A 27,631-nucleotide genomic window follows, 5' to 3' on the forward strand; every position below is an offset into this window, starting at 1 on the left:
TAAAACAAAATAACATCTTTAAAAATAGTTGCATACTCTAGATTTAAAAGATAGTAGATAATTTAACATTTTAACTTTAAATCTACCGTGAAATTATTGAGCATAATTAAAATGTCAGAAATTATTAGGAACCTCTGGCAACTGCAACGCACGACACTCAATCATGTGTTTACACTGGACTTGATGAACTCTAAACAGAGCCTAATTTAAATGGAGCTGCTTGACCATTGCTAAAGGCAGTGGACACTATTGGTAATTACTCAAAATAATTATTAGTATAAAACCTTACTTGGTAACGAGTAATGGGGAGAGGTTGATTGCTATAACATTGTAAGAAATGGCTCCTTCTGAAGTGACATAGTTTTCGAGAAAGAAGTAATTTTCCACGAATTTGATTTCGAGACCTCACATTTAGAATTTGAGGCCTCGAAATCAAGCATCTGAAAGCACACAACTGTGTCACAAGGTTGTTTTTTCTTTCATTATTATCTCGCGAATTCGACGACCACTTGAGCTCAAATTTTCACAGGTTTGTTATTTGATGCATATTATGTTGTGATACACCAAGTGAGAAGACTGGTCTTCGACAATTACCGAAAGTGTTCAGTGGCTTTGCTTAACATGCTAACCAAACAATAAGCATTAAACCAGACACATGTTTTACATCTGAGGTATTTTGGCTGGTCACCATAAACATTGTAAGCATAATTTTGTTGTGCTGTAGTAGTTTCTTTTACAAGTTCTTTAAATTTGGGTCAATATCTGCAGAGGGCGCTCTCTTTAGTGCAGTAACTTGGTTAGAGTTCACCCGCATCACTGCGGCTAGCACCACGTGAGAAAGTATAGGTAAAACACGCCACTTGATGCTAGTGGCCTTATCTTCTCTGGGAAAAAAAAAATACGATTATAATTTGTTACCGTCTCCTCGGCCCTCCCGCCGCCTTACGAAAGCTCCATAGTGTGGTAAAAATTATTTGGAATCATCCTCCAACCCATGCTCAACCCAAGATAATTTCCCATGTGGGGACAGATTTTCCTGCCCTTCTCTGCCCTTTCTTATACCTCTGCTGCAGCCGATTTCACGAAATGCTAGGATTAATGCTTTCTCGTAGGACGAGTACGTAACTCGTTCTAACTTAGGATGGGTTCTTCCTAAAGTCTATGGATACGTAACATAACTCATCCAAAGTCCTAAAATTAATCTCGGTTAATAGGATAAAGAGTTTGGGGAACGACGGCATGTCCCCACCCCACCTATGGCAAGCTGAATAAAGTAAGAGTGACTTTTGGTGGGCCTTTCGACCTTAAAAAAGTTGGCCCTGCCTCCCGGATTTACAATTGCACATACAAATTCAACATGAATAGTCATAGATCAAGGATGTATTGCCAGACTTCCAACAACAGAAACTTTGCTTTATACAAGAACCGTGCAAATACTCCACACGGCGATTGTGTACTGATAATCACCCACCCGGAAAGTATGCCCTCGGTGTAGCGCAGCAACAACATTGGGCTTTCTACCTCTTACCATTATGATTTGTTGTGTATAGTGAGTACACACGTACACAGTGTCACACTACTGTAAACTGCTACTTGACAACCGTAAATCAGCGCGGACGTGATAACTGTATTTCAAGGGGCTTTCCAGCGAATTTTCCCGGCCCGCTGTTCCTGGTAACAGTACAGTGGAGTTGACTGCTCTGGAAGTACGACAGGGTACTTGACATGCAAGATACGGAGACACATGGTTGTTTTATAGGTAAGATTGGATTACCCTTAACTTGTGTTAACCTCAACGGTTTACTTTAGTCTGTTTAAAGGCAGTGGACACTATTGGTAATAACTCAATATATTTATTAGCAAAAACCCTTCCTCATTACGAGGAATGGGGAGAGGTTGATAGTACCATAATGACTTGGGTAAGAAGTGACTTGGGTACGAAGTGACTTGGGTACGAAGTGACTTGGGTACGAAGTGACTTGAGTACGAAGTGACTTGGGTATGAAGTGACCAACATCGATACAACATTGTGATAAACGGCACCCTCTGAAGTGACATTTCGAGAAAGAAGTAATTTTCCACAAATTTGATTTCGAGACCTCAAGTTTAGAATTTGAGGTTTCGAAATCAAGCATCTGAAAGCACACAACTTTGTGTGACCAGGGTGTTTTTTCTTTCATTATTATCTCGCAACTTCGATGAGCTCAAATTTTAACAAGTTTATTATTTTATGCATATGTTGAGATACACCAAGTGGGAAGACTAGTCTCTGACAAATACCAATAGTGTCCACTGTCTTTAAGTATCATGTACAGCATGCTGATGTTTTCCCATTTCAAAGATTTAACTTGCTTCCGGAAGCTATTAAGAATGAGTTTTACCCCCATAATTTAAGCTTGAAAGTTTGATAGACCGCATTTTTTAAGAACAGTAACACAGCTTGAGAACCGGCCTCTGAAGTTCAAATACTTTAAAACTTACTTTTAAAACACAAAGTTCATTGACAAACTTAATAGTACGAGAGGAAATGCCATCTGAAGTAAAACAAGTACTATGAGAAAATGTTAGAAAAGTAGACACCTATCACCTGATAGTCCTACGGGTAGATTGATTAATGGTTTTCGTTGTTATCTGTTACAATCTTTAATAACTTACTTGTAAGAAATTGAATATGGGGTTAAAACGGTTAATTCCCATCAACCTATTCCACTCAACCTAAGTTTACTTAAGTTGATGGGAATAACCTTTTTAACCACATATTCAATTTCTTTCCAATATACATCCATTTGGTTCTTAAACAATCGGTGAATGTTGAGCAAGAACAAACTTCACTTGCCTGAGTTCAAGATCCTTCATCACTCGTTTGACCACAGTTTTGTACAACTAATTAAGGTATACATTGTACATGTATACTATGTCAACTTATAGATAAGAGAAAAAGGGGGATGCTTAGACCTAGTTAGTACATAATTTAAATAACGGTAATTTAAATAAAACGGTAATTTAAATAAAAAAACCAAAAGTACATGTATTGGTTTTTTTATGACTATCCACAAAAAGTTAGTTCAATTATGTTAATTAGGTCTAAATTATGTTAATTAGGTCTAAGTATCTGATATATTTTTTCTCTTCCAAACTCATGAAAAAGCATCGTACTCAAACTATTAATATTGTGCTTTGGACAGGGCCGTGATACAAAGTCGAATTCACCCATCACCCACTGGCTACCTATAACAGTGATTGTAGTATAGGGCCTAGACATGTAGTACGGTGTACTGTTATTTCGGTGCATTGTCTTTTTATTTGCTCTACAAACTCGCCCTATTCATAACATCAGCAACATATACGTAGGTAAATTTACACTTCAAACTTAACAGTGTAACTGAGGTAAACAAAGTGTTCAGCAGCAGCCATGCATTACGTCACGTTCCTCGTATTAGTTTGTGTAGAATGAATGGATTATTTAGATTTCTTCAATTCACAGTCACGGGGAAAAGGCCACCCCCACCCTCGGCTATTTTCCCCAGTAATTGCCGCCAACAAAAGACAATAGACATCATCAGTAATCGTCATAAATCAGTCATCACACTTAGTGTATTTCAACATAAACACATATAAACGACATAACAAACCTGTGAAAAGTTGGTCGTCAAAGTGGCGAGAGTGGAAAGGAAGAAAATACAACCTTGTCACACGAAGTTGTGTGCTTTCATCAGATGCTTGAATTCGAGACCTCAAAGACCCCTTCGAGGTCTCGAAATTAAGTTCAAATATTTTTTTAGTGGAAAGTTACTTCTTACTTCAGAGGGAGCCGGTTTAACACAGTGTTTTATACTACCCACTGCTCGTTACGAATTAAGTTTTTATTTTAACAATTACTTTGAGTAATTACCAATAGTATCCATTGCCTTTAAAGACACTGGACACTATTGGTAATTGCCAAAGATTAGCCTTCACGGTTAGTGTATCTCAACATATGCATAAAATAACAAACCTGTGAAAATTTGAGCTCAATCGGTCGTCGAAGTTGCGAGATAAAAATGAAAGAAAAACACCTTGTCACACGAAGTTGTGTGCTTCGAGACCTCCAATTCTTAATGTGAGGTCTCGAAATCAAATTCGTGGAAAATTACTTCTTTCTCGAAAAGTACATTACTTCAGATGGAGCTGTTTCTCACAATGTTTTATACTACCAACCTCCCCACATTACTCGTTACCAAGTAAGGTTTTATGCTAATAATTATTTTTGGGGGTAATTACCAATAGTTTCCAGTGCCTTTAAGTTTTATCATGGTTTTATCTATAGTCAGGCACTCGACTATGAACCACTTGGTCATCACGAAGTACCAAAAGTGAAGAGCGTTGTCAGAAGCTGTTGACAATGATGGTGATCGACATCAGATAAAAAAGGGCTGATGCTTATTGCCCAAGCTGCTGCTTATTAAATGAAACAAAAACAAAAGCGGCCAACTCTATATGACGACATATAGGCCTATTACTTTTAAATGTTTAGTACCATGATCAAGTCATAAAGACAAGGTGTGGTTAGATTGTGTGAAAATGTGCCTGTGGATTTATTTTGCAAATAAAAACCATCATCAATAACTCACCAAAACATTAAGATCAACGACTATTGGTTATTATTGCACGCCTCAAGTTATACAGGATTAGAGCGCTAATTTGATCATGACTCACAAAAGCGCTTTTCACATGACAGCAATTTAAACTGGGGTCCCTGCTTAATTTAAGCATGATTGTAAGTAGCAATGTTTGAAAAGAATTTGCAAGACAACTTATGCAGTTCAAAATCGTTGTCCTTTCACACGAAGTACAATTTGTTACAATCTTACAACCATGCTACAATCTAGCAACAACCCTTGCTAAATATTGCTCTCGTGTGAAACGGGCTATCTTAGCAACTCCTACAGTGTCTTACAAAAGACACAATACAGAATACTCCTGCATTGCCAACTGTTAACACTTGATTGCTAACTCTCAAATGGGGCCCACTTTTGGTTGCTACAAAGGGATGAAGGTGGATAGGTCGATATTCAGTGTAATTGTACCCGTGACGTATACAATGGTGAATGGGATTATTGCCTTTTTAAGATAACTGCTACAACTTGTTCAGGAATTCAGTCCACAGGTGTCTGAGCATGGAGGTAGAAAGAAATCTATTTCTACCTCCAAATCCATGGTCTGAGCGACAATAACCCCAAGTAAACGAACATTGTTTCACGCAGGATTATGGCTTTATTTGATCGATTTAACATTAACTGTTCATTGATTATAACACCTGAACGGCGGAATTGAATGCTCTAGGGGTATTTTCCAATAATCATCATTGTGACAACACTCTCTACCTGGTTTTACGTAACCATTGCAGTCTTCGTGTTGGTGTTCATGAGGACTAGACTCGTGGTGGTTTTTATTCATTGTGAGCAGCCATAGATGTGCAAGGTCGACACACATTTTGGGTGTTGCCTATAGTCAACCAGTTTCTTCTATGTGACAGTTCTTTTCTGTTGGACTTCTGGTGCTTTTACATCACATCACTCGAGGGAGTCAGACGCTGAATGTTTTTGCATGAACAGTAGAAGAATCCGTATTATAAACGCCTTTGAAAGCAAAAGCTGTCAAATTATTCAGGATATGTGATTGCTCAAAATGCCCTAATGGTAAAATACACGATTAGTAAAGGTAAGAGGAAGCCAGTGTAATTTTCTTGTAGGACATGTACAGTGTATACGCAAACTGGTAGCTTGTTCAAAAGTGTATGGCTTCAAACTCATCACTCGTTTGGATCATTATATTTTGATGAGAATAATTATTTCACAGGAAAGCATTGTACATGGTGTTTGCTGTTGTACATTTATAAGTATTTCATATTATGTATTCTTGGTGGGCTAGTTGGTATGACATCGGTCTAGAATTGCAAAGGTCGAATCCCACACGGTCGAGTAATTATGCCTGTGAATTTCTTTTGCAGCGTGCAATAGACTGTGCAAGTCTCGCGCGCACCGGAGCGAGAAAACACGACAACTGAAGAACCTAATTTTTTTATGAATCAAATCTTCGCTTAAATTTGTTCTTAATGCCGAATCTGAACAACAAAAATACCCATTAGAGCTTGTTTAAATTAGTTTTAGCTTTTTAAACAAATACACAATTATCGGTTAAAGTCTATGTATAGACAAAAGTAAAACTCTGGGACAAGGATGTTTGTTTGATCTTATGTTTTGAAATCCCTTTTGTCAATCTACGCCCGAATGTGAAACTACTGAAAGCTGATTTATACGCGGACGCACGATGGCCGCAAGGGCGTTAGATAAACGCGTGACGCAGTTTAAAGAGGAAGCCGACGCCTAAGCGACCAATGAAAAGGCTTTCCACCTCGCACGGCAAAAACAAGCGTCTGCGTAAGTTTCGTGATCGGAGATGGGCACAAATTCTTAATTTTTTACAAGTAACCTGACCTGAGGTCAAGTTTAAATATTGGTTTTTCTTCGTTATTGTGTTGACTTTATTTTTACTTATATATATGTTGTTAATTAGTATTACACTTTTAACAACATATGTCATTTTTATGGTCATAAACTATTCTAAACTAAAGTAATGGACGAAACAAAATCTCCCCAACGTAAAACTCCATAAGGTTGGGACCACAATGGTCCCGGAAGTTCAAATCTGCGCGAGACTTGCACAGTCTATAGTACTTTTCGGATGGAACGAAAAAGCTGAGTAAAACATCACTGAGTGCGCGTGTCTAATTGGTAACGCGGTGTTACTGCAACGCAGTGTTACTGCAAGGCATATCAGTAAAATTACTAGCATTCGGCTTCTGTGTGTCTCAAAATAGCTGTACAGAACGAGAGAGAAACGGGTGTAATTTCACAATTAAAAATTGTAGGTCTACGCTTTGTTTGTTTTAAAAGTTGTATCTTCTAATCAAAACGATAAAGATCTACTTGGATGTTGTTATATAAAACAAATAATGAATGTTTTTCATTCGTGCAATAGTGCAAATATGTTAATTCGTTGAAAGCTGGAGTGTTCCATTCAGCTCGGCTCTGCCTCGTTGAATAGAACATTCCATCTTTCAACTCATGAACATATTCGCACCATTGCCTTCATAAACATTCATTATGTGTATAAAATTATAGATCATGCTTTACTTCATGAAAAGGGGCACATCCATAATGCTTCACCTTTGGTCAAAATGTGTTCAGGTGCTTCTCTAATGCAGTGGAATGACAAACTGAGTGTAATGATGACAGCAAACTTTTTTATGCAAATCGACTCGGTGTTAGACTCTGGAAAATAACCCCACGTTAGCATTGTCAAGTCTTATCAACGCGTGGCCTTATTGAACCCGGAACTGATAAGATCCATGCCAGAAAATAAGTACAGCCTATAGAATCGTAAATTATCTCATACTTTGTTATCATGATCCAGAACATTTTTTATGTTGTGTGTCGTTAGTTTGCTCAATATAACGATGAGTGAAAGAAGAGACTAAACATTGCTCTGTCACACCGTTGACGCAGGCACATCGGAACGCGTTTGAAACCATATAGCGGTACATTGGAGTAAGGTATGTGATAACATGCAGTTTCATTTCAACAACCAGTGGAATATCATGTGGCCGGGGGCGTGGCCGGGAGGAAACAGTGGGGGTAGGGAAGGGGGGGTTAGGATGAGGGGGGGGGGGTGCTCATAACAAGCACATTACCTGATTACACCTGCCTGTTTAAATTATGATGATACTTTAAAGATTTATATTATGCTGACAGTATCTTTGTTAAACAGTCTTAAAACAAATCCATTCATTTTTGTCGCGCTACCCCACCAGGGCCCGATTTCATAGAGCTGCTTAAGCACAAAATATTGCTTACATATATCGAGTCCAACATCAAACCCGAGTCATGCATGTGGATTTGGGTTTTTAGTCCCCTTGGGGTTTTCCACCCTCATCATCTGAACAGAACATTAACCAATTCTTCTCGTTTCCTATTCATACCTGTTTTGGGCGATAGTTATTCTAACTTATCCCTTTCTTCTTTTGTATTTTTCACTGCCCCACCATTTCAATATAATCCAGAAAGCTAACATAACTACTATAAGACTGGTTATGTTGATGGATGTTAGATTTGGTCAGTTCTTTAAACATGACAGTTCTGTCAATATGTGCTCTTTGTGATTTTAATAAATCATATTTGTTTAACCACGGCGAGGAAGCTGCTTGAAGTATCCTCATAGGGAAATGTCAATAAATGTACATTAGTCTTATGTGTCTAACCGAACGGAGATTCCATTATAGACTATGTATGTCTCGCTAGTTGGGACCCGTTAAAGTTCGCGAGATTGTTTTACAGATACATGCGTTAAAGGCACTAGACACTCTTGGTGAATTAATACTTTAAAAAGATTAACCTTAGCATAAAAACGTACTTGGTAACGAGCAATGGAGAGCTATTGATAGTATAAAACATTGTGAGAAACGGCTCTAACTGTTTTATGGTGGTAACGTAGATTTTGAGGGAGAGGTAATTTCTCACTGAAATAATTGAACTGAATTCGACACCTCAGCGCATCTGAAAGTACACAACTTGTGCGACAAGGGTGTTTTTTCTTTCTTTCTCGTAACTTCGACGACCAAATGAGTTCAAGTTTTCCAAGTGTATTTTATGCATATTTCAGTTAATACCCAGGTAACTTTTAAACATGAGTACACCATAGATAACTGTTATGTTATTTTTTGTGTTCTATAGTTTTATCTTTCTTGCATTAATTTACACAAGAGTAACATAAATGTGATATTTTGACCACCGTGAGTACTTAGTCTTATGCTGGCCGATATACGAGTAGGTCTATGGGTGCTATTTCGTAATACTCGACGACATCAAGTACCAATGACGAGTAGTAACACTGCCACAAGCCTGATCATGTACTTCAAGGAGGCAGCGGTTGCAATTGCCTTGATGCCCTCTGGTCACAACAGTGTAAATTTACAAATTTTTCATAGGATGCCCTTCCCTTTCAAAAACAAAGCATTCTGGCCTGCTGTCAGAAAATCGTTTTGATGTTTTTTTTTTTTTTTTTTTCGAACTGCCTCTAGACACCAGGCAATCACAGGGTCTAGATTGTATGACACTGCTTTAGAACTGCAAAGGTCGTGGGTTCGAATCCCACCCGCGTAATATGCCTGGTATATTTTTCCACAGATCTCGGGTAATTACTGAGTACACAGTGTTAACACACATCGGTGTGTATGGGTAAAAACCAAACTCAATTTTATCTTTTTATTTCGCAGCCTAAAACAACATTTTGAATAAGATGGACGCCAACGAGAATGCAGCCTCTTTGCTGGTGTTTCACAGGGACCGTCTCAACAAACTCAGGGACGGCATATCCCGGGTACTTAATGCCTTTTCTGAAGTCTTGGTAGCGAACGGGCCGATCGTGGCTACAGAACCAGCTGAATTGAACAGAAAACTTCAAGAAATAGTAAGAAAACATTATAATATTCATTGATATACATGCTATAACCAAAATTTGTACTTACCGAAATATCACCCATCATGCCGTACATTATGGAAATAGATAGATCCCAGTGGCATTCTTGCACAGCTCTACACTTTTTGCCAGTGTACTTGCAATGCGGGACTTAAATTTTATTTATTACCTGGTGTTTTATACAAACAAAATTACATGCAGCAGTAGCTGAAAGGGCCACTTAAAAATGGGAAAACAAATTTGAGTACATGTAAACAAAAACAAAAAAACAGCCGGGTAATAGAGTGAAATTACTTAAAGGAACACGTTGCCTTGGATCGGTCGAGTTGGTTTTTGAAAAGTGTTTGTAACCGTTTGTTATGAAATGCATACGGTTAGGAAGATGCTTTAAAAGTAGAACACAATGATCCACACAAGCTTGCCTCGAATTTGCGTGGTTTTCATTTTACTTTTGCGAACTACACGGTCGGCCATTTATGGCTCCCATAAATGGCTGACCGTGTTAGTCGACGAGGTAAAAGGTAAACCACGCAATGGGAGACTTTCTGGGACGATAGAGGGCAGCAGACTTACCGGGTAAATCCATTGTTCTCAGAATTATGCGCATGTTCAGAACTACGTAAACAATGGAAATTTACCCGGTATGTCTGCTGCCGCCTAGCGTTGGAAAGTCTCCTATTCCGAGTAATACTAATTATGTTGATCATTATATTGTACTTTTAAAATATCTTTTTAAAGGCAGTGGACACTATTGGTAATTGTCAAAGACAAGCCTTCACAGTTGGTGTATCTCAACATATGCATAAAATAACAAACATGTGAAAATTTGAGCTCAATCGGTCATCGAAGTTGCGAGATAATAATGAAAGAAAAGTAACCCTTGTCATACGAAGTTGTGTGCGTTTAGATGCTTGATTTCGAGACCTCAACTTCTAAACTTGAGGTCTCGAAATCAAATTCGTAGAAAACTACTTCTTTCTCGAAAACTATGGCACTTCAGATGGAGCCGTTTCTCACAATGTTTTATACCATCAACCTCTCCCCGTTACTCGTCACCAAGAAAGGTTTTATGCCAATAATTATTTTGGGTAATTACCAATAGTGTTCACGGCCTTTAATCATATGCATTTTGTAACAAACAGGTACAAACGCTTTTCAAAGACCAACTCGACCGATCCAAGGCAACGTGTTCTTTTAACTTACAAACCCTACATGAAAACTTGTTACATTTGAGCTGCAATTGTGGATCGATAGATTTTTTGTAACTCACTAGCTCCATGGCTACATGTATACGTTTTTTTTTGTTTCGTTTTTTTTTTTACAAAGGGTGTACATCAAATCACACCTGGGACAACCCCCTCTTTATTTCTACTATCTATAATCTATGATCCTTTATTATGGGCCCTCGGTGAACTAAGGTTTATTGTCAGTGTGGATTTGATAACTTGGTTTCTTAATAGGCTTAATATTTGTGTGAGAGGTTTAGATATAGGCTGACCTGAATGATAAAGTCATGCCAATTTGTACATTGTAAACACTGCTAATGTTTATCCTAAACGATGTCAATGCGTAACTGAATGCAAACAGAGAACTGTGAACTTCTTGTTTGTTCAAACACAAGGATTGGTTAATAAAGTTGCCCTTTCACACGAGGTACTTTTTTTTTTTCAATGTTACAACAATGCCATAACTTTAAAAATAAGTGGGACAGACCAATGTAAAAGAACAGAAAAAACAGACATAAAACATTGGTATACTGGTGAAACGCCTACAGTGGTTGCGCATATAAATCAGATGAAACGGTGCATATGTCTAATATAAACCTGGACTGGTATTTCCTTTTCATTCAACCCGGGTTGTGTATTCATTAGTATTAATTTTGTTATTAATGACATAAAGGAGCAGACTTCTTGGAGTCGGATTCGGGAGCATTTTCTGGATAGCCACGTACCATCAGATGGATTGGAAACTAGCAGAAATGTTGCCAGTATCCTACTGGACTTCACTAACAAACTGGACGATGTAAAGGAGGCACTGGAGGACAGGCTTAGGGTAAGAGAAACAATATTATTGGAGATAGGTTCTGTCGATCAATCACTCACTGTTGATTGTAGTCTTACCGTTTGAACATTATTATAGTAGAAACCTTCCCTTTAAATGTTATTCACTGATGTGCTGATATGTTTTTGAGAAATGAGTAAAATAAATAATGTTAGTCTTAGTTTTAGCACGTACACACGTGTTAACCAGTTATGCTATGGTTATGGTATAATATCAAAACTGGTTAATTGGATTTTACATGCTAACATGATTTTGTGACTTGTTTTACTATTTCTAAAAAACTACACAACCTCAGTTAGTAATGTTGAAGGGAAGCTTTCCACTATAATTATCTTCAAACCATGTAAGTTTAATGTAAATCTATAGGCATTTGGAAAAGTACTTGGATCCTTTAAAAGCCAGCCACTTACAGTAACATTGTTGCTCCACTAACACGAAGAAGTAGTATACTGTAACATCGGCCCATTTAAAAATGTGTATTTTCATTGTAAAGTTCCCAACCTCTTCCCATGTAGTATGTTACACTGCATGTTAGCAACTTATTAAGCTCGATTTACTCTTCGTTTGAATTCATTTAAAATAACCCTTTTCCTGGCTTCTTCAAGAAGCAAGGGCAAGGCCAGGGCAAGGTCGTGTAGCCGCTAGACTTTTTTTCCAACACAGGTCCGCTGTCTCAGGAGGAAATTCCCGCTTACCCGTAAACGAGCCTTAGTTTGTTGTGTAAGATTCTATGTAATTTATGGTTGTTTATAACAGTTGTATTGTGTAATTTGAACTCTTGAAAATTATTGTCCTGTGTCTGTTTTACGCAAAATGGTTGATGTTCTTTGTTTGTTCCTATGTTTGCTTCAGGTTCTGCAAAAGCAACAAGATGACAAAATACAGAAAGATATTAAAAGCCTTCAGAGTAAGTTGAAGTGTATAATTTAATGACATTATTGCTTGCTGTATGTTTAAATTGGGCATATGTCTCCACCTCCGCAGAATAGAGCAGTATAGAGCGAGTGTAGTATTCCACATCCTGTTTGACAAACTGGATGCAGAATAAAGCGATATACAAGTGCTTTATTTTACATCCTCTGCTTGACAAATGGGCTGCAGAATAGAGTAGTTCACAACTGTATTATTCTACACCTCTGCTTCACGACTGAGCTGCAGAATAAACTGAGATAGAGCAGTGTACAAGAGTGTATTATTCTACACCTCTGCTTGACGAATAAGCTGCAGAATAGAGTAATGTGCAGGTGCATTATTATACATCCTCTGCTTGACAAATGGGCTGCAGAATAGAGCAGTGTACGAGTGTATTATTCTAGACCTCTGCTTGACGAATGTGCTGCAGAATAGAGTAATGTACAAGTGTATTATTCTACATCCTCTGCTTGAACAAATGGGCTGCAGAATAGAGCAGTGTACGAGTGTATTATTCTACACCTCTGCTTGACGAATGTGCTGCAGAATAGAGTAATGTGCAGGTGCATTATTATACACCTCAGCTTGACAAATGGGCTGCAGAATAGAGCAGTGTACGAGTGTATTATTCTACACCTCTGCTTGACGAATGTGCTGCAGAATAGAGTAATGTGCAGGTGCATTATTATACACCTCAGCTTGACAAATGGGCTGCAGAATAGAGTAATGTACAAGTGTATTATTTTACACCTCCGCTTGACAAATGGGCTGCAGAATAGAGCAGTGTACAAGAGTGTATTATTCTACACCTCTGCTTGACGAATAAGCTGCAGAATAGAGTAATGTGCAGGTGCATTATTATACACCTCTGCTTGACGAATGTGCTGCAGAATAGAGCAGTGTACAAATGTATTATTCTAGACCTCTGCTTGACGAATGTGCTACAGAATAGAGTAATGTACAAGTTTATTATTTTACATCCTCTGCTTGACAAATGGGCTGCAGAATAGAGCAGTGTGCGAGTGTATTATTCTAGACCTCTGCTTGACGAATGTGCTGCAGAATAGAGTAATGTACAAGTGTATTATTCTACATCCTCTGCTTGAACAAATGGGCTGCAGAATAGAGCAGTGTACAAGAGTGTATTATTTTACACCTCTGCTTGACAAACGGGCTGCAGAATAGAGCAGTGTACGAGTGTATTATTCTACACCTCTGCTTGACGAATGTGCTGCAGAATAGAGTAATGTGCAGGTGCATTATTATACACCTCAGCTTGACAAATGGGCTGCAGAATAGAGTAATGTACAAGTGTATTATTTTACACCTCCGCTTGACAAATGGGCTGCAGAATAGAGCAGTGTACAATAGTGTATTATTCTACACCTCTGCTTGGCAAAAAAAAAATGGGCTGCAGAATAGAGCATATGAGAGATGTATTTTTCTGAAGAATGAATGAGATTGAAAAGTTATCCCAAAAATTATGACACACAATATTTATCTTTAATTCCACAGAAAAGCTTGCGGATGAAAAGGAAAATGCTTCTAATTTAAAATGGAGGCACCAGGAGCTGAGCGAGACATCCAGCTCAGAAAAACACTTCAAGACTATCTTGCATCAACAGCTGAAGGAAAAACAAGACATTATCGCTCAGTAAGTAACTACAACGCTTGCTAACCGCCCCTACGTTCACTAGGTAGCTGTGTATTTCAATTTAATTCAAGATTACATTTATTTCCATACTCTCATAAAAGAGTAGCAACAGTTACATGTATTCCTAGAGTAAAGCAAAACATATCTTCAAGTAAGAGTAAACATAAATAAATAAATAAATAGAGTACGGGCCGTTTTAGTAAGCATGAGCTTGAAAAAAAAAACAGCCAGACAGACAAGAAAACGAGACAGACAGACAGACAGATGAACAAATTACACGACACAACGAGTTCGTAATAAAAGCGACAAGATGACCTTATATAGAACGTAACTTGCGTAACACAAAACAAAAACAACGATTTATCCGCTTGTGTAAAGCCCCATACCTGAATCATACTTTTTGGAAATAGCTCACGGAGCCCAAGCCCATGTTCTGGTAGTTACGAAAACTGACCAATAGTTTTTGTAATTTACTGAAGTTCATCTTTAAGTAAAAAAACGAAAGCATCTCAGACATTAAACTGCTAGAAGTCCAATTTGGATTAAAATTTTAAAGAAAATTTCTATAGATTTGAGAAAAATATAGGCCTATATCTGTGTATACGCTTTTATTATAACACAAAACAAAATTTCGCCAGTGTCAGTTAATGACTGAAAGTTTACTTATTTCTGGGGATGTCCATCGGTCATGTTCGAACAACTTCGCATTTTACATGCATTTACAACCTTTTCTAGGTTGCAAAGAAACGGAACAGTTCAACTATGGGAGAAAGAAAAGACGAAACTGCTTGAAGGTAGCAAACAGCGTGAGGAAAACCTTACACGAGAACTGAAGGAACTTCGTGAAGCACATGAAGATATGAAAGAGCGCCTCCAACGAAGAATAAAGGTAACACATTGAAAAAGTATCTTTTTCAAATAAGAGTAAGCCTAACTCTGTATTGGAATTTGTTTCATCATTATCCATTTTATTTTATTTATCTTGTGTTTTTGCAGTCTTTATTCAAAATAGTGTTACCTAGTTGCATGTGTTACTCAATGCATAATTCTTGTAACTTGCATGCATTGTTATAGTTCTTTCATTTTGTATAATGTGTTGTATATGGTCAACGCAATTGTGTGGAGTGGAGAGGGACAATTCGTGGAGCAAACGTCCAGCGGTATATGGTGCAACATTGAAACGCAATTTAGGGTGACGTTTCTTTCTGTAATGACAGACTTTTACAGCCAATCTAATGTGCATTCTGATTGTATTATTCTTTATTATAAACTGTAGTCATATGAAGTGAAGTTGTTTATTTTGGTTCCTTTTCCCTGTGCTTCATTTCCATTTTTTAGTTTTACGTTTATTGCTTTGTGTTATGTTGAATTCACATTGTATTGTAATTTTGTGCTTGATGAAGTACCCTCACGCCATTGATAATTACTGGAATTGCAACACCTGTTTTGGACAGTCATCATCATTTTAGGCTGTGTTCGTCCAGTGTAAAGCCCGGTTCATACTTCCTGCAAATGCGAATGCGATACGAATGTTGACGTCACAAATTCGCAACTAATAATTCGCAGCAGTTCAACTCTGGGCAACTCACTTGCGAATAATGCTGAGAAAGGAGGGTTGTGACGTCTGAACCGAATGAGAATCGGGCAAAAGATGTAGCCAGCCCTCCTCATGTAGACGCCATTCATTTGTATTTCTTGCAGTTCTGGTCCATGTTGTTCCTGCGAAAACCCTGATGTCATCTCTCCATCTTCTTCTCTGTCTACCTATTTTCCTTTTCCCCATTGGTTGCAAATCCATCTGTTGCCATTGCTTCAATCAGTGTGTCCAGCCCATCTCCACTTTTTTCTATTATCCTCATGACGTTTCTTACTCCAGTTTTATTTCGTATTTCTGTGCATTTAATCCTGTCTCTTTTTGAGATATGTATAGTTATTGCCTCTTACAAACAAAGATACACAACAAACCCATTTTTAGAATAGGTTTTTAATTGCATTTCTTCTTTTTGTGCAGGATTTGGAAGACAAAGTGAAGCTGGAACGGATGCGTGATGTTGTAAACAAGATTACTCCGATGTCTGGTACGGTTATTAAAGGAGTCAATACAGTTCCCTTGATGTTGTTATTTTATCCTCGTACTTTGACGTTGTGTGGTTGGCTATTTGAGTGTTGGTTACGAACATTCCTTCGTGTAGTCTTTGGGTGAATGTTTTTCCCCTTTTCCAATTTCTGTCACCTCATATAGCTTCGTCTTTTCTTGTGTTGTTATATTTGATAAAACAAATAATGTGTTTGGGTGCTAAATGATGTGCCGGAAGGGTTACCCTCGTGAAATATTTTAAATAAAGTTTAAAGACACTGGACACTATTGGTAATACTGTTAAAAAGACCAGTCTTCTCACTTGGTGTATCTCAACATAATGCATAAAATAACCAACCTGTGAAAATTTGAGCTTGATTGGTCGTCGGAGTTGCGAGATAACTATGAAAGAAAAAAAACACCCTTGTCACACGAAGTTGTGTGCTTTCATATACTTGATTTAGATCTGAGGTTTCGAAATCAAATTCGTGGAAAATTATTTCTTTCTCGAAAACTACGTCACTTCAGAGGGAACCGTTTCTCACAATGTTTTATATACTATTAACCTCTCCCCATTACTCGTTATCAAGTGAGGTTTTATGTTGATAATTATTTTGAGTAATCACCAATAGTGTCCACTGCCTTTAAATGATAGATTTCCGTATTATAGTTGTACATTTATGTTGTGTTCCTCTTCATAAAGCAAATAAAAGGAGAGTTACTTAAATAGCGTGATGAATTATAGCTTGTCAATTAACCACAAGGGGAACGTTGGTAGTCTACCAATGTTAAATATTTGATAGGTTGTCGTAAACTATTTCCATTCTTAAGTATTCAAAGCTCAGTCATTAAAAATTTGATTTTGTATTACCCATGATAAAGAAACGTAACGGCATATTTGTAATCGTCCCCAGATGCTGAAGCTGAATCCGAGTCCTTAAAGCGTCAACTGTACTCAAAAGACGTCGATCTCTCCAGGTTTGAGCAAGAGGTTGTCAATCAGCAAAGACTCACTGTTGGATGCATTAAAGGAATACAGCGTGATTTCAGGTAAGGCACAGATTTGTGTGTATTAACTCGTTATCAATCTCGTCACATCAAATTCGTTTTGTGTTCTCTAGTTTACCAACTGTGATTTCTTTATTTAATACAAAGGAGCTGTTTATCAGTCCTAATAATAGTAATTACTGTAACAACAATGGCATTATTGGATTTACAAAAGGTTGCCCCCCCCCCCCCCCATTTCATTCTCTTTGGTAATATAGTATTTTTTATTATTGTGTAAACTGTACATTTCGGCTTGTAGTCGCTGTATTGTGGTGTTTTATAAACCATAACTAATAACATAACAACATCAATAAACGTCTTGGTCATGTTCCCTGTTTCCATAACAGTAATAAATGCTTAACATTCATTGCCATGCATGGCACCAGACTATTCTTTCGTCCAGCCTCAGTTTGGTTACAATGAGTTGGAATGGAGTAAAACCTTTAAGTTTTACTGCTACCAATAATTACTTTTGTACAGAGCCATGGAGAACAGGCAGGAAGGCCGCAAACTACGGAAGGACGATTTGAGGAAGATGAATGCCATTTTGGACGCCATCTTGCAGGGGGCAAGAGAAGGGAGGCTGGATATCCTTAAAGCAGACTTACCTCTTCACTATATTGCACTACCCGAGGTTAGTCAATACTGGATTTATCACTAGTTAGGTGCAGTTTGCGGAAGCACGTTCTGAAAAGAACTGGTGGTTAACAACTCGACGTTTCGATCAGTATGCTTTTTTGTCTCTTGCTTTGAAACTATCAACTTCATTTTTCAACACAAATAGCCACAAAACAAACAATAATACATAGATTTCACAAGTTTAAGGTCCACATTATAATGCTATTGAAAATAAACTGATTACAACCACAACAAAATAAATAAATACAGATACAAGAACAATGTAAAGACGATTGTGACCTATGTTTACATTCTAACCGCCCTCTGTTGACAAAACACTATATGCACCATGTTTCGCCTGGCAAAAATGGGCGTAGTCATGGTGAAATTGCACACACTGTCTAGCTGGCTGCCAAAACACAAAGGTTTTGCCCGGCGGTATGCACGCGAATCGTGTTGTGGTTTTCGAGTGACGTCAAAAGTCACATCGTCTCTACACAACAACCCCAAACAACACAAAATAACCAAAACTATAATATAAACAAAATATAAAAATACAAATAATGTAGTCTTAAGTTGCCGTTTATACATGTTCAGTTAACAATTAGTGAACCTCCTTGCCGATTTGTAATCGAGTTCTACAACTCCGAAAAAAAAGCCTATAAAAACCTTCACATCTCCTAATGAAACAAAATATATTTTTATGGTTATGTTTTTTTTTTCTTTTTCTCAAACCTCCATCAGGACATCATCGCTCATCCTGGCAAAAGAATGACCAAACCCAGGTAAGTTCAAGTTTTTCTAAATAAAAAATGCAAAAAAAGGAGCCCGTAGTCTGTCTGAACGAAATTAAAGAAGAATTGGCATATTAGTTATCACATGGGATGAAACTTTTGTCTTTAAGACAAATCAAAATAGGCTTCATTTGAGGACAATTGATTTTGGTATCATCCCATGTTAGGTTATTTCACTTCTCTGGTGATTAGGCAATCATTGAGATCAACTTCTGCATCATTAGTTTCAAACTGACATTCATCAGAATGACACAAACAAAATAATGTGTACCCATAATTGTGGCTGAACATGAATGAGTTTTCAGATCTACTCATAAGCACCATCTATCGTACACTTCGATCATCATCACAACACTTCTTCCCTTAAATCGAAAGTCAGTATTTTTAGTATCATTATCATTAATATTAAGAATGCCAAATCAAAATCGGATTATAATTTATTTATCGCCTTTCAGCGTTCTAGCTCCAGTAGTCAACCGACATCTTGAATTAATAGGGGACTCCCCGCAAGCATCACCAGCTTCCAGTCCCCCTGGTAGCCCAAAGATGTCCCCACGCCGCATGCCACCACTAGAGTTGTCTCACTCGGTGTCTTCCCCGTCAATCCGGTCCTCATCCTCCACTCCAGTACCCTCCATAGACATCCCACCAGAGCCTGTGACCGTCTGGAAACCAACCTCAGTGAAAAACAAGATCTCCGTAGATGAGGTTAATTTTGTTACTAAGTCGCCCCGTAGCCTCGGGCCCAAAGCACCGCCAAACCCCAACACTAATCCCTCTGGAAGGAGTCCGAGCCTCGGGCGAAAGAGCCGCGGTCCGACCCACGCTCCCGAAGCACCAAGGAGCCCTTCGTTAATGAAGAGACGGACTTGGTCGTCACCGGTGCCGCCGAACCTCGCTGCATTGAACCCACCGGAAAGGAGGCGGGCCGGTACGGTCACAGGAGTAGCAGGGAACTACCGCTCGGTAAGCCCCAGTCCCGTATCAAGAAACGGCATGGCTTCGGCGAGGAAACTGAGAGGTTCAAGTAAGAGCCAAGCTGGCAATGGTGTGGAACTCCGGAAGGAAGAGGGGACTGGGAATGGCAAGAAACCACGACCGAGGAGTGTGGTTTCTAATCCAGGAGAAGTTGCCCTTGATTCAGGTACGATCTTTCAATGTCAATCCGTCTATAGAACATTCAAACATAATCTCACCCACCTTTCGTTCTTTGACAGTACTACACTGTTAATCCCTTTGTTGTATGCTTTGCTGTGCATGTAACTACATACTGCCATATTTTGGATTGATGGGTTGTTATCCTTTATATACTTTGAATTTAAATTGATCTTTGTTTGCTTTCGTGCATTAGCCATCTGTCTTGTTCCCCTGTCGTCAATTCGCTTGCTTCACACACTACCAATCTTCATAATAAAGTATAATACCAACGATTTTGTACGTTAACATCCTTAAAATAAACACTCCCATTTGATTTTATATGTGACGGTTTGAAATGGTTTGTTCACAATTCAAAATGTATTCGCGACAAGAGGCTGAATTCAAACAGTTGTACGTGCACACAATCATTTAAAAAACTTAAAATACAAAAATAGTGAATGAATTTAATGGAGAAAGACAATTGATCTGTAGATAACCAAAAATTAAAAAGCAGAAAGTACAGTTACAAAGAAACCTTCACCATTAACGACTGCTGCCCATCATAATACAAACGACAGGTAATTTAATTCACTTATATGCGTTGAATAACATATGTATGTTTGCCTTTAGGCGAAAACTGCTATTGTGCCACATTTATTTGTTTCCAGTATCGTCATAAAAAACGGCTATTGTGCCCATTTATTTGTTTCCAGTATCGTCATATTTATATAAAATAAGCCTTGTAGTTGTAATGTGCAAAATTAAGTAAGTTTTAATGGAATATACAATAATTTGCTGAAACATCGAAATCAGATGTATACACCCTGACGCCCACTCTCTGATGAAATATGCATAATATTCCATCATCAAAACATATTTCTGGCTAGAACAAAAAACAACACACAAACAAACACTGCTTTCCCACCACATTTAATTGTTTCATGTATGGCCTTGTTATATAAACATATGAAATTAAGTCGTTTTTGTTATTAAACATATCAAATCACGTTTTTTTTAATAGCTAAGTCGCATGTTCTCCCTAACGCCCACTAATATGTATATTATTACGTCTTTATAAAATAAAAATCTGAATTTTAATGTGACCATGGACCACCTGGCAATATAATTATGTAAAATCCTCTATTATAAACAGTTCATTTGTTGTTTTCCTCTGTCCCACTTCCTATGGCTTTTCCCCTGGTAATCTGTGACTGGTTCAAAGGAATATTCATGATTGTTACTATGATTTGATTATAATGCTACTTCAATGCATAATTGTTTCCTAGTCTATTTGGAGAAAGGCTGCATGTGATATAAACATTGCAGTGGTTGTGCAGAAAGCCGGGGGATATAGAATATGATTATTATATGCTGTAAATTTACCCCTTTTCCTCCTACTTTTGAAACTGGTACCAATTTCCCTCGAAAATAATAATGTCTGACATTGTTGTCACACAATAATTATATATTTATATTTATTTTCTTTCTCGGGTAGATAAAAAGTACAATAATGCAAATTAGTTATGTGAGCATATTTTAAAATACAGCAATGAGCAATTTAAATACAGGAAGGAAAATGAATAACGCTTGTTGGTGTTGATTGATAAATAATTTTGTATAACCGAGTGAATGTTTTTTTTTTTTTTTTTTTTTTTTTTGCTGCAGTTATTCACGTGTTTTTTTGTCTGCTTTTGTTTTACATTTTGCTGTTTCCATGTATGTCAATGTTTTATATACTAACATGCAGGGAGCCAACGAAGAAAGAACGGCTGTGTTTTAACTGAGGGTCATCTGTCTGTTTTGCCAGGTTTGGAATCTACATAGCTTTATCATCATTCATCATTATCAATTGTTTGCATCACATATTGTTGACCCCTTTCTAAAATGTATTCCCTGAGAGTGACCGAGGGGAATGAAACAATGGGACAACGATTTGTTTAACCATAGAGAAAGATACAACTAATTATAGCCACTTCCCATTGTTACTCACACGTTTTGCATCACTGCGTTACCTATTCCTTATTCACACCTGTTATACTCATGTACACGTAAGTAACTCACACGTTTTGCATCACGGCGTTACCTATTCCTTATTCACATCTGTTATACCCATTTACACGTAAATTAATGGAGGGAATCGCCCTGTAGAGCCGTTTCTCGTTCAAACTTGAAGTTAGTTTGATGGACATGGTTGTATTCATGGTAAAAGTATCGTGTTTGTTTACTTCAAACTGAATTCCCCCAGCTACTTTTACACTTACAGATGGATATACACCCAAGCTTGTTGACGCTTGCAACCGTGGACCTCCTGATGTCCCTCTTATGTCTATACTCTTACTTTTTGGCAACAGCTCCCACTGGTGTTTTACATGTTTTCCAACTGTGAATGTTTCCCAAACCGTGGACTCGATTTGCTCTTTCGTTATAGGTCCCCGGTTTGAACGTGTATTGTACATGTATTAGAAAACGTGAATAAGGAATAAAGAAGAACATTCATTGTCATCATCTTGTTTTGTGCTTTTAGCTGACAGCATATTCACCCCAAACTGATCTTAAATTCTGATAACACAACTCAACTCACCTTAAATTTAACAATTTGTATTTACTACGTTTAATGCATATGACTTTTAAGCTGACTGAAACTAAATTCTTGTGCAATATTAAGTGTATTTTTGTTTTAATCTATTTGTTGTTTTTCCATTGTGCTTTCTACGTTTAAATTTATAATGGATGTTAAATTTGCATCGGGGACAAAGAATATTATTTTTAGTTTGCTTTACCCGTACACCGATGTGTGTATTTAGCACTGTGACGTGTTTTCACATGACTCGGGGGGGGGGGGGGGGGGTGGATGGGTACAAAAAACATTGGTGTATGGGTAAAAGCCAAACCAAAAAGTATCGCCACTCGGGAAAGTACTAAGTATACAGTGCTTACACACATCGGTGTATGTGTAAAAACCAAAACATTTGTGTAGGTTTAAATACTTGTATACAAATTGCAGTCTGTGGTTGTTTAAAGACTTGTAGACAATTTGCAGTTTGCATGCAGTTGTTTAAAGACTTGTAGACAATTTGCAGTTTGCAGTTGTTTAAAGACTGGTGTACAATTTGCAGTTTGTAGTTAAAGACACCATTAGATAAATAAAAGATGAACTGTGCATTACATCCGCATCATGTTTGAGGTATTTAATTAGAACGTAGAGTCTCTCCATTGGGTAGAGTGCAAAATAACTAATAGTTTAGATTAGCCGCAGTTTTCCCGATTATTTTAGCGAAGTAGCAAAAAGCTTTGTGGTTATTATTCAGTTACAATCGGCTTAGCGGGTATTGTAAACAGAGTTTTAAAAAATGGTTGTAATATTACAGTATGGCACATAATTATTTTATTATTTCATTTAAGAATAATACATACAACTATTGTTTATTATTTAAGTTGACTGATTAACAAACAAAATGCTCGCACGACGCTACTTTGGCTTCACTTAAACTGTTCTCCATGTTTAGGCCTACTGTTTTGAAAGAGCTCTAAGGAAAGATTGATAGTGTTTCTAAAATCAAATCAGCTTATAGTTCTATGCAAATCAAATTAGCTTAGGTCTATATGAACAATAATGTGTTTTTCATGATTAAAGGCAGTGGACATTGTTGGTAATCGTCAAAGACTAGCCTTCACAGTTAGTGTATCTGAACATATGCATAAAATAACAAACCTGTGACAATTTGAGCTCAATCGGTCATCAAACTTGCGCGATAATAATGAAAGAAAAAAACAACCTTGTCACACAAAGCTGTGTGCGTTTACATGGTTGATTTCGAGACCTCAAGTTCTAAATCTGAGGTCTCGAAATCAAATCCGTGGAAAGTTACTTCTTTCTCGATGACTATGGCACTTCAGAGGGAGCCGTTTCGCACAATGTTTTATACCATCAACCATTACTCGTCACCAAGAAAGTTTTTATGCTAATAATTATTTTGAGTAATTACCAATAGTGTCCACTGCCTTTAACATTAGCTGCCCATTAGAAAAGTAGTAACGTTTTGTATTTTGGTTCTTTTCCTTTAGAGCACCCAGACTTGATAGACGCAGAAACTGGACTGGTGGATGTAGTCACAGCTCGCGTATGCTTCCCGCACTTTTCGGAAGAACAAGTAAGCCTCCAAATTGTAATAATATGCAGACCGTTAAAGACTAAGAAATGGAAATGATTATTTGCAATGGATTTACACACAAGAGCTACATTGATGTTGATATTCGAATCTTTCCTAGACGCAGGGGTCGGGGATGCTGGTGCAGCCGATCCCCAAACGTTTGGATGAATAGCAGGGACCGAGCGAAAAGAGTAATTACAATGATCTACACTACCTGAATCTCTTTCGCATAGTTTCAAAAATTACACACCCACTTCTCTTTAAAGGGTTTATGTACTTTTTGTAGGACAAAAAACACAATGTCCACAGATTTACATTAAAGGCAGTGGATACTGTTGGTAATTACTCAAAATAATTATTAGCATAAAACCTCACTTGGTAACGAGTGATTGGGAGAGGTTAATAGTATAAAACATTGTGAGAAATGGCTCCCTCTGAAGTGAGGTAGTTTTCGAGAAGGAAGTAATTTTCCACGAATTTGATTTCGAGACCTCAAGTTTAGAATTTGAGGTCTCGAAATCAAGCATCTGAAATCACACAACTTCGTGTGACAAGGGTGTTTTTTTCTTTCATAGTTATCTCGCAACTCCGACAACCAATCGAGTTAAAATTTTCACAGGTTTATTATTTTATGCATATGTTAAGATACACTAAGTAAGAAGACTGGATTTTGACAATTGCCAATAGTGTCCACTGTCTTTAAACGTAAACAGTTTGAAGACAATGATAGTAGAAAGCGTACTTTAAAGTATTAGTTGCTGGGGTGCTGTAGTTTATGAGAAATGAGTAAAACAATGTCATGAAAATACGTTTTTAAATGCTAAAATAATGTTCGCCTCGGTGAGCACGAGACGAAAATTATTTTAGCATTTAAAAACTCATTTTCATGACATTGTTTTACTCATTTATCATAAACTACAGCACCCCAGCAACTAATACTTTAAAGTACGCTTTCTACTATCATTATCTTCAAAAGGTGTAAGTTTAATGTCAATCTGTAGACATTGTGTTTTGTTTTACAAAAAGTACCCACATCCTTTTAAAATAATCATTGACATTAATGCTCACATATAGTGCAGACGACTTTTATGACTTGCTTCTTTTTCTGCATGGTTAGATACGGGAACATTTACAGCAATTCAAGAAATACGACACGAATGCAGACTACAGCTTGGACTTCATGGAGATGACGCAGGCAATTCAGTCAACGGTTTCTGATTATTACAAACCAAGACAAATAAAGGTAAATTAATACAACTTCAGCTCTCTCTCTTATCTCTCAACCATAAAAATGCATACATTAAAGATATGGTGTGCGGAAATGGCAGTAACATATCATTTAAAAAAGGCACTGCCGTCGATTTCACCAAACTCATTCTTACTTAGGATTAATTTTAGGACTTGGGACGAGTTAAGCTCCCTATCTGAAGACGTATGACGCATTGAACCCATCCTAAAGTTAGGACGAGTTACTTGTACTAAATCGAGATAGGATTAATCCTAGCGTTTCGTAAAATCGGCCGCTGGACACTATTGGTAATTACCCAAAATAACTGTGAGTAGAAAAACTTACTTGGTAACGAGCAGTTGGGGGATGTCATGTACTACACCACATTGTGAGAAACGGCTCTCTCTAAAGGAAAGTAGTTTTTAGTTGTAGTTTCTCATTCCGATACTAAAAGACTTCAGGCCTGTACGAGACATCTGAAAGCACGTAATTAGGCATCTGAAAGCACAAGAAATTTGTTCAACAAGGGTGCTGTTTTCTTGTCCAATATTTTCTTACCAGTTCTGGTCGACGTTGTGCCTGCACAAACTCTGTTGTCATCTCTCCATCTTCCTCTCTGTCCACCTCTTTTCCTTTTCACTGTCCTTGGTTGTCAAAGCATTTTATTGTTGTCCATCTGTTACCAATTATATATCTATGTATGTATATTTGGTTTGCGGTAACACCATGTTAAAAAGCAGGACAGTTCTTTTCAGAACTGAGAAGTCTCCCGAACATCAACTCCGCGGTAGTAGAATTAAGAAAGGCAGTTCTCTTAGAACAAACTCTAACAAAACCTGGCGAGTAGATACACACATGGTGATACCGCAAACCAAATATATATTGATACCTCTCCATGCAATGCCTCAACTCCTATAGCTATGTGTAATTATGTTTCTTGTTAGTATTTGTATTTTTGTTTTATTCGCAGGAAGCAATGGTAGAAATCGACGTTGACCAGTCGGATTCAGTTGATTTCTATGAGTATCTTGGTATCTCAACGATGCTCATGATGAAAGTGGGAAAGTCCGAGATATTCCGCAGTAGCATGGTCAAACATGCCGGCGGATCCATATCCAAAGTTTGCTCCATACAGTGAAGTGTTGTCGAGAAATAATGAAGTTGGAAATTTGACTCAAATTCAGGTGAGAGAATCAAGTTCATGGTTGAGTGAACAGAGCATTGTCTGTTGTTCATCTTATCAGGCGTGAGCTATTTAAAGTAAATTGGTTGAGGTATCGATTCAGATTGAAATGAACTATTAAATCGTCAGCTCAGTTCTATAAATTCATCAATGGCAATTTCATACTTGTAATTATTAAAAGGTCATAATTATTAAATAAAAAATTTGAGGAAAACAGTCGAAATGTTTTTCTTAAAAAAAACCAATGTTTGTTTGTTGCCAAACAGCTACTTTTGAAGACGACTCTTGATCATTACACCAAAACGGCGATCCATTAAGCCCCGCCCCATAACGTATTGACCAATCACAACCCATTGCGCAACCAAAAGTCAGACATGCATGCGCGTATGCTTGGTGCGTAGCAGAATATTGTGCAGAATGGCATTGGAGAGGCCCACGTGTTTTTGCTCACACGTGCGCCGTGGGCGGAGCCTAATGGATCGGTCTAGTTACCGGTAGCTCCAAAATATTCAGTAGCAATTTCGGGAAAATCCATGAAAGGGTTGCACTATTAAATGACCTTTTATAATTGTGTGACAATGTCATGAGAATTCGACAGATCTACGTTTGTATTCATAATTATGAACTTGTGTGGCTTATTTACTTTATGGTCAATACAATACTCAGTTAAACAAAGGGTGAAAAGTTGCACTTTCAATGACCCTGAATGTATACTCTCTATAAATGTAAAAGAGTGAAAAGGCAATCTTTGAAGAGCCATATGAGGGACAACTCTTTTTTGAGTGGTAGTCCACTCTTTTAGATTGAAGTTTTCATCTTTTTCAGTGATTTTTCACTCTGTCCTGGAGTGAAACCCCTCTAAAAGAGTGACAGAACCACAATGTGAGGGACAACTCGAAAAGTAAAGAGTGGTGTTTTTCACTCATTTACATTTAGAGAGTACTCAGAACTCACTGAAACTTGTGAAATCATGTAAGTTCAAGTTGAGTGAAATATTCAACTCGGTTGAAATAATATAAGCTCTGCTCTTTGTGTAAAACGAGTAACTTGGGTGTAGATAACTTGATTACAAAATTGGTTTGGGTGCCCTTTTTCTACATCAAGAGACACTTTCATTTTTTTTTCTTTCAGTATCGTATTCTCCGCCGAACTATTTTAATAAAAGCAGAAGTTCTATATTTACAAGTTTTATTGTTAACACAGAATACCAAGTACTCAGATAATGACAATCAGTTTATACATTTAATTAATTT

At 37.5% G+C, this 27,631-nt stretch overlaps 1 protein-coding gene across 3 annotated transcripts; it reads left to right on the forward strand.

Moving 5' to 3' along the window:
• Positions 1-1,539: 1,539 nt before the first annotated feature.
• Positions 1,540-26,785, forward strand: LOC117298551. 3 transcript variants are annotated; one of them, XM_033781867.1, is made up of 15 exons: positions 1,540-1,759; positions 9,314-9,507; positions 11,416-11,568; positions 12,430-12,484; positions 14,005-14,143; positions 14,879-15,032; positions 16,155-16,221; positions 17,135-17,270; positions 17,748-17,901; positions 18,630-18,670; positions 19,135-19,823; positions 21,564-21,623; positions 23,882-23,967; positions 25,085-25,210; positions 26,166-26,785. In XM_033781867.1, exons 2-15 carry the CDS (start codon positions 9,337-9,339, stop codon positions 26,331-26,333), a joined length of 2,199 nt encoding a protein of 732 aa, XP_033637758.1. In that variant the 5' UTR covers positions 1,540-1,759; positions 9,314-9,336; the 3' UTR covers positions 26,334-26,785. The 3 variants fall into 3 exon arrangements, with proteins under 3 accessions (XP_033637758.1, XP_033637757.1, XP_033637759.1); XM_033781866.1 differs by lacking the exon at positions 1,540-1,759 and adding an exon at positions 5,225-5,700; XM_033781868.1 differs by lacking the exons at positions 1,540-1,759; positions 21,564-21,623 and adding an exon at positions 5,226-5,700.
• Positions 26,786-27,631: the final 846 nt, after the last annotated feature.

This window comes from Asterias rubens, chromosome 13, assembly GCF_902459465.1.
Source record: "Asterias rubens chromosome 13, eAstRub1.3, whole genome shotgun sequence".
Lineage (NCBI taxonomy): Eukaryota > Metazoa > Echinodermata > Asteroidea > Forcipulatida > Asteriidae > Asterias > Asterias rubens.

What these genes read in the sequence shown, in the direction of transcription:
- LOC117298551 (XM_033781867.1), top strand. Translation starts at nt 9,337, where the DNA reads ATGGACGCCAACGAGAATGCAGCCTCTTTGCTGGTGTTTCACAGGGAC. An exon ending in AGAAGTTGCCCTTGATTCAG is followed by an intron (nt 19,824 to 21,563) that starts GTACGATCTTTC and finishes ACTAACATGCAG; the next exon opens with GGAGCCAACGAAGAAAGAAC. An exon ending in CGCACTTTTCGGAAGAACAA is followed by an intron (nt 23,968 to 25,084) that starts GTAAGCCTCCAA and finishes CTGCATGGTTAG; the next exon opens with ATACGGGAACATTTACAGCA.